Below are 7,500 nucleotides of genomic sequence, written 5' to 3' on the forward strand. Positions count from 1 at the left end.
AATTTCATATTGGGTTGTTAACAAAACCAAGTAGGAATCAAAACGATTACTTTTTAGTTATTTTCATCAATTGTTCCAGGATTGATCAATCACTATAACCAACTTGTGTTCACCTCACTAAATCTAATGTAAATAATTTCCCCATTCACAAGATTAGTGACTGAGGGCCGAGAACCTTCCCGCAAGGAAAGAGCACGCATAGAAAGCGGAAGGAAGAGATCAAGTGATATGACTATGGAATGCGGCGGGAGAAGAGATTGGCGGTCGGGGAGGAGTCGCGAGGCGAGATGTTGACCTTACCTGTGCCTGGCTAGGTTGGACGATGTCGAGTAAGTTCTGCCACACTCAGGACACACGTGGGCGTCCCGGACGGCAGGTGGAGGAGGCGTGGAAGGGGGCGTGGGCGCGGCGGGGGCAGGGCTTCGAGGGGGGCTGGTGCTCAGGTTGAGGGGCTGCTCCGCCTGAGGCGCGACCGTGATGATGGTGGTGTGGGCGTCCAGTTCGAGGACGGGTGTGCTTGTGTCTCTGACGGGTGTAGGCGTCGGCGCAGGCGTAGGCGTGGTGTAGCGGGCGGGAAGGTCCTCGGGACGCAAGGCTGCCAGCCAGGGCTTGTCGGCGCACACAAGGGCGATGTCAGCGAGCAGCGTGAGGGAGTCGTGAGGCCCCGCAGGCGAAGGCGGCCAGGGGGTCTCGCCCTGCGGCGGTGACATGGGGGGCACCGTCCCCGGGACGTTGTACATCACACTCGCCTCTCCCATACCTGTAATCCAAAACACCACGTAAGAATGAGAAGCTTTCGATGGCCGGTTCACAGGGCGCTGTGGCTGCGCATTTCACAAAATAGCTAGGCACTGCTCGTTCACCTCTGAACTCGTTTGGTAAGGAGGAACACTCGTCACTCGGTCGAAAAGGCCGCACATGTGAGCAGTGCCACTTGTTCCTTGCGCGGTGGTGGAGGCACTGGTGGCTGCGGCCGGTGGTTGGCACGGGCCACCGTCGCCACGTGCTGCCTACCCAACACCTATTTTGGTACCACCGCCACCCTGATGCCCTGCCTCCCCCAACATGTCTGATGTGCCCTCGCTCTCCACTAACCTGGTGCTCCCTTCTCCAACCCATTCCTGAAAGCCCTCTGGCACCCCCGCCACCCAAAGCCTAGCGAGGTGCCACCCGCTCTACCCTATTTTGCCTTGTGGCTGCGGCGACGCGCGCCCCTTCCTTCGAACCCGCCGCGCAGCTTGCCTGCAGCTCATGTAAGTCTTACCGATCTATGGTACTGCATGTACCGCAGTGCCAATCTCAGAAACAACTGTTGCTTAACACTGTTTTGATCACTTTGTAAAGATGAAAGATTTGACGGTTGGCCAATAGTTAAGTGAAATCTATCCATATACTCCTAATCGGCTTGTAATTCATTGAACTAGTTTATCAGAATCCGATTTATCAACCTCCTTGGATTTTAAAATATTGTACATCATTTATAAACTATAAACATCAAACATTTTTTTATCTAATACGCTGGCAGACAGATTCTGCATCTAGATATCTTGGCACTGACAGCCTGCAATATTGGGTATGTAGCATGTGCCACCAGACAGTGGCGCGCGTGCGCACGGGCGAACTTGTCAGATTCCTTGTTCTCACCTGGCCGTGGCTGTCCTTCTGCCTCTGTGTACCTGTGCAATCGGCCGTCCCTGAGGTTCGCCAAAACGTCCCACTCAGGCCACGAAGTGTCGTCGTGACAGCAGGTATGCCTGGCCGTCTGTGGTCCTCGGGTCACCCTTCTGCCTTAATTCTAGTGCCGCCTTTAGACGTGCCTGCTCTTTGTTTCTTTCTGTTGTATTTTTCTAAGCGGTTAAGCTGTACCATTACGTCAAGTTACATGGTTTATAGCATTATCAGCAATTATATATATTATATTGTTTTTTCGTTTCTAACTAATAACGGGTGTATCCGTTATTTTCAATTCTTTTGATTTTTTTTTTTGTTTGTTTGTTTCTTTCTTTCCCTTTTTTTCCTTCCTGTCTTCTTTTTTTCCCCTAGCAGATCAGATCAAAGAAACAAAGCAAAATATCATAGACCATAAAAAGTTATACTGGATGCAAAGTTGGCAGCAGACGTGTGCAACAAGGCGGTGACGACTCTGGCAGAGCGAGCTTCCACCTGTTGGCTCCGTGGCGGTGCCAGGCCGGAGGCACTCACGTAGAAGCAGCCTCGCAGCCTCTGGTCACGTGGAGAAGGTTACGTCGGAACACTTGCTGAGGAGGAAGCTCAAGGCGTCTGGCTAAACACGTGCATGCTAGTTTGCTTACTTTTGCGGTGGTGCAGGTCCCGGGCTTGTCTTTTCACTCTAAGCATTGCCATAGATCTACTTGAGAAGTGGTTCAACGATTGCCGATGTCTTTAGCTTTTTCTTAATGCTTTTCAGCGATCCCTGGCCGCTGTCGCCACGAGGTAATTGTATGCTGTCATATATCAAGACGGTCAGAATGCGTCAGGAAGAGTTAAGAGGTCATCAGGCTTGGACACGAAATGTCTGTTTACAACAGTAGCGTACAGGGTATGTCAGGCATTGGTGTATGAAGACCTTGGGTCGATGGCACGTAAATCAAGAGAAGAAAAATAGCGGGGACCCGAATGAAGGAAGGACAGCACAGGAGAGTAGCTTGTGGGGAGGGTAAATACTACGACGGGGAGGAACGGCCCATGACGCAGCCCTGGCGGGGCTCCAACAGGCAACCACCACCTGACGCTGAAATTTACTAACCCCTAACTTTTGCACTAAAACCTCAGTATTTCATGCAGATTTGGCCATTTAGAAATAACTAGCACACAGCAAAACTCCACTTTGTACGAGCTGATAAAACAACTATCCAAACAATTGCACTGACGAAGCGTTAGAGAACCACCTCGCGTGGGTCTCAGCATAAGGATGTGAGGAACTGAGGGTAGACAGGGTGTCATGGAAGTCAAAATAGGTTGCTCGCAAGGAAGTTCATGCATGAAAGAATTTGTGATCAAGACGCAATTGAGTGTAAAGTACGCACAACACTCGACCGGCCGTGTTTATTCTGCAAATGCCATGCCGGCGCGTCACTTACTCACGGAGAACGTGCTAGAAGGGGAAGCGAGGCGTAGTTCGGCCTGCGCTTCTCATGTCATGCCAGGTGATGAGTAATCACGAGGCGAGCCTCTATGATTTGAATATGGCGGAGAAAATAGTAACATAAACTGTAACGTCTACACCAAATATATTGCGCCTCGCGAATAAACTGAAAAGACATGAAAAATTGTTTGTTGTTTCACTCGCCATTCCTGAAGCTTCAAGGCTAAAGGAGACGAAGTGAAGTAAGGATAATCAGTGGCAAGTATTTGTTTTTGCCCCGTGTGGTCCTCCTGTCGGAACTGTCCTGACCTAGATATTATTTCTGGCCGCTCTCCTTTTGGTTAGTTGCACGACTCAGACAACAAAGAATTCGTCTGCTCACCGGAGAGAACACCCATAACGAACCTTCGCCGAAAAGGAATTCTTTCGTATCGAATCTAACTGAATTAGAAGACGCAGTACGTGAAATAAATTTATGTTTATGATTCGCAAATAATCTGGCTTTCCAACCAACCCGAGTCCGTGCAGTAAGATCAAGAAAACTTTCCTGACCGCAGGCTAAACATTTCCTCAAGCGATCACGCACATTTCAGGTCTCAAGTTACTGGCAAAGAAAGGGGAATTTTGGTGATTAGACGAGTGTGGATTTCAGTTCCAATTGTGTCTACGCAGCGGAGATGCAAAGGTGCAGTTTGTTTTTGTCTTTCCTTTCGTTTTGAAAAAGAGGTGCCGAAGCAGTCAGTCACAGAAAATGTAACATTACCGTCTAGATTATTTTCGCTTTTATTTTTGTTAATATTATCACGATCATTATTATTATAATTATCATTATTACTATCATTATTATTATTATTATTGTTATTATTCTTGTGGTTATCACTATCATTATCATCATCATCATGACCATCATCGTCAGCATCAACATTATTTTCACTCTTGATATTATTACCATCATTAGTTTCATTGTTAATATCATTACCCTTATCATCATTATTATAATTACTAGCAACAACCACAGCAACAACATAGCCGTCGCCACAGACACTCGCCCTGAGAGACAACGGCGGCCAAGTGTCGTTCGCCTAATTTCCGAGGCCTGGGGTGATTCACACTACCCCCCCCCCCCCCATTCCTTCGCACGAACGAGAACAGGCAGCGGCGGAGGGCGTTAGCACAAGGACGACATTCCTCCTCTCTGTTTTGATGTGATGAAAAACCTCTTCACTTTTTTTTTTTTGCATAATTGGGGTTTATGTGTTTGCTTTTATGCCTTGGGGTGTTTTGTTTTGTTTTATTGTTTTCTAATTATGGTTATTATTCTCTTTATGGTTAGTAATATCAGAATCATATTTATTGTTATTCATTGTAATTATATGTCCTCTTTGCCACTGTCGTCATACTTTGTCTTATTTTCTCACTTTTCACGCGTATGCCAAATTCCTAGCTGCCCCTGATGCTGACACTGACATCAGATAGATTGTGAGTTTCGCAGAATCAAGGCCAACGCTGATTTTCTTGGTATTCGCAGACGTTAGAAAAATAACTGAAAATGAAAAGAGGAAATGTCCTTCCTTGGTTCCCAGAATGCCCTACCCCCCCCCCCCCAAAAAAAAAATGCATTTATCATAATCATCTAACATTGAAAGAGAGAAGAAGAAATCTAAGCACATAATGCCCTACGACCATAGCCTCGGGGCCGGGCGAGAGAGCTCCCGGGGCGGCGGCGGTGCGGGGGACAACTTCCTTAAATAGCCGAAAAACAACGCGGTGGGGGAGGGCGAGGGCGCGGGAGGGGGTTAGGGTTGGGTCGGGGAGGGAGGTGAGGTGGCGGTGGGGGTGGGAGGGGGTTAAGAAGGGCGGAGGAGTCTTTTTTTGGAGGGAACGAAGACGGACAGATAATAAGTGGTATAATAAATAGGACGGGAAGAAATACCCTATAAACGTGAAGAAATAAATATATATATATATATATATATATATATATATATATCTACGCAAACATAACAACACTAACAAAGCCATTTAATCCAGGAAAAGCGCGCTGCCGAACACGTCCTTCCCTCGGTAGGGGAAGAGGATGGGGGGGGGGGGTGAGGGTGGATGAACAGTGCCAGTAGAAAGTAGGGGATTTAATTCCTATTGGTTGGTAAAATGATATTCTCAGTGTCAGATGAGGACTGTAACAGAATAGCAGAAGTATGTTGCCCGTGTGGGTTACATCTCAGTTGCTGGATAGTGAATTTCAATGCAAGGAAATGATGTGCCGTTTTTGAAATTCGCATAATGACTTGTCGCGCGAACGGACAAAGAAGAGGCGCAGGACATCGTGATAACGGGCGGAGGAGGACAGGAAGAAATACTGGGCATCCGGGGAAGGGAGGGACTGGCAGAGACGAGCGTGCCAGGCCGAAAGTTAGTGCCCATTCGGATTACTCTCCGCGGGGCATAATTAACTGGAGGATCGTAAATTGTTTACAGATAGTTTATGGCAGAGTTAGAGTGGTTCTGGCCGTGCTTGCGTGGTACAGGGTGCGAATGGGGGAAGTGTGTTTGCTTTTCCAGGCCAGGTAGAGGGGAGGGCGAGAGGACAGGAAGAGGGCAGGTCAGACTACCCAGGACCCATGCAAGCACTGATAAAGAAAGTTTGGTTCTTGCTTTATTCATGCTTAGTATTAACACAAACTAGCCTGTAATAGGCAATAAAGCGCAGGCGAGGTAGGATATGACAGCCATGCAGTACACGGTATGAGGAGGAGGAGGGGGAGGAATAAGAGGAGGAAGAAGGAGGGAGGAGGGGAAGGAATAAGAGGAGGAGGAGGAGGAGTAAGAAGAAGAAGAGGAAGGAGGAAGAGGGGAGTTGGGATGAGTGAGGAAAAGGGAGGCGGGAGGAGTGAAAAGGAAGGAGGAGGAAGAGGACGAATAGGAGGAGGAAGAAGAAGTAGGTGGAGGAGGGGGAGGAACGGGAGGAGCGGCAGGAGGAGGTTGAGGAGGATGGGGGCATGCAGCGAGGCAGGCATAGGCAGGACCTGGTGTAAGGAAATACCCCGTTAGCTCGGGAGTATTTTGGTCGCAGGGTGGCATCAGCTTCCTGTCCCACGTCGAAGCTTCCCGTCTAGCGAACAGCCCTCTTTAACCAGCCAGCAGCCTCTGGGCCTTCGGCTCTCACGTGAGAGGACGGCGACGCGGCGCGAGGCGAGGCCGCCGGCGTGCAGACGAGGCACGGTCACGCCGGGGCATGATCTGGCTCGCAATTGGACCAGGGCGGACGCAAATACAGAATGGACCCAACACATCCGACCGTCCCCCTCCGAACCGCCGACGCTGCGTGTGCCACTGCGCTTTGTCTCGTGTCTTTTCATTGCGGCCGCTTCGTGTCTGCGGCGGCGTCGCTGCTCCTTTTAGACTGGGGATTTTTGCTGACTTAATTCTTCTCCCTACGAACCGTACTTTTTCTATGCAAAGTGACTGCGATGGTACTTAACCAATTAATCGGAAGTTGAACAACGTTTATCACAAACAAATACAAAGTACCACAATGGTAAATGATGACAATGGGCGTATGGTACCATCTACACAATCCAAGAGTACTTGGAAGAACAGAAACTGGTTCGTTGAACCACCTGTAGGAGTTCAAAGCCACCTGGACGAACGCGAATTAGTATGTGAAAGTATGCGTGTTTGATGGCATCTACTGCATGACTGAATGTATTAATGAATATATAACTACTAAGAAGGACTTCAAACCACCTGTGGTGATACATAACCACCTGTAAAAACAACCACCTCCCGCAGGTGGTACGAGAGGGGGCGCAAAGCCCAGTGCCCCCTTCTCCCGATATTATCCCTAGCCCTCTTTTCCTTGTGTTGTTTCGTTTATTTATATGAATTTGCTCTCCTTGAACGGTATTAGTTGTTCGCTAACCCTTATCTCGTCTCTTTGCCAAGTTGAAACCATTAAGGGAATGACTGAAAGCGACCGTCATCTAGTTATGATTATTACGCGCGTGCTTTGTGTAACATTAAAGTCCTACAAGAACTCGATATAAGTGGTGAAATGGATGGTATTACAGGGTATTATTTATCGACTTTCTTTTAAATATTCCATTCCATTTATCCCCAGTGACCCGTCAGCCTTCAGTTTACTCTTCTTAAACTCATTCCTTTTTGGTGTCACCTGCTCTCCCTCGTCACCCTCCTCCTCGTCCGCGAGGGGAGTGCCTCCCTACATTCTCCTGCCATTTTTGCCTTCGCAGTCGGGCAGTCACGCTGGTCCGAGTTTTTAGGATATGCGACCTTTCCTCGTGAGCCCATTTTCTCTCAGTACGAATCCTAATATGCAAACAGCCCTTATGTGGAGGGTCAGTGCTTAAAAGGCGACCCCGTGGGACGCAGGG

The 7,500-nt window shown here is 48.5% G+C and overlaps 1 protein-coding gene across 2 annotated transcripts in view; it reads right to left on the reverse strand.

Moving 5' to 3' along the window:
- The window catches only part of LOC113804746 (zinc finger protein SNAI2), a 15,220-nt gene that overhangs the window by 1,558 nt on the left and 6,162 nt on the right, over positions 1–7,500 (reverse strand). The window contains exons 1-2 of one of the 2 annotated variants that reach the window (XM_027355635.2): positions 864–1,213; positions 301–760 (exon numbers count right to left, since the gene is read on the reverse strand). In XM_027355635.2, coding sequence (XP_027211436.1) covers positions 301–760; positions 864–1,119 — 716 coding nt within the window. In that variant the 5' untranslated portion in view covers positions 1,120–1,213. Of the gene's footprint in view, positions 1–300; positions 761–863; positions 1,214–7,500 lie in introns of those variants that run through there. The other variant, XM_027355636.2, reaches the window with a different exon arrangement.

This window comes from Penaeus vannamei, chromosome 21 (genome assembly GCF_042767895.1).
Source record: "Penaeus vannamei isolate JL-2024 chromosome 21, ASM4276789v1, whole genome shotgun sequence".
Taxonomy (NCBI): domain Eukaryota; kingdom Metazoa; phylum Arthropoda; class Malacostraca; order Decapoda; family Penaeidae; genus Penaeus; species Penaeus vannamei.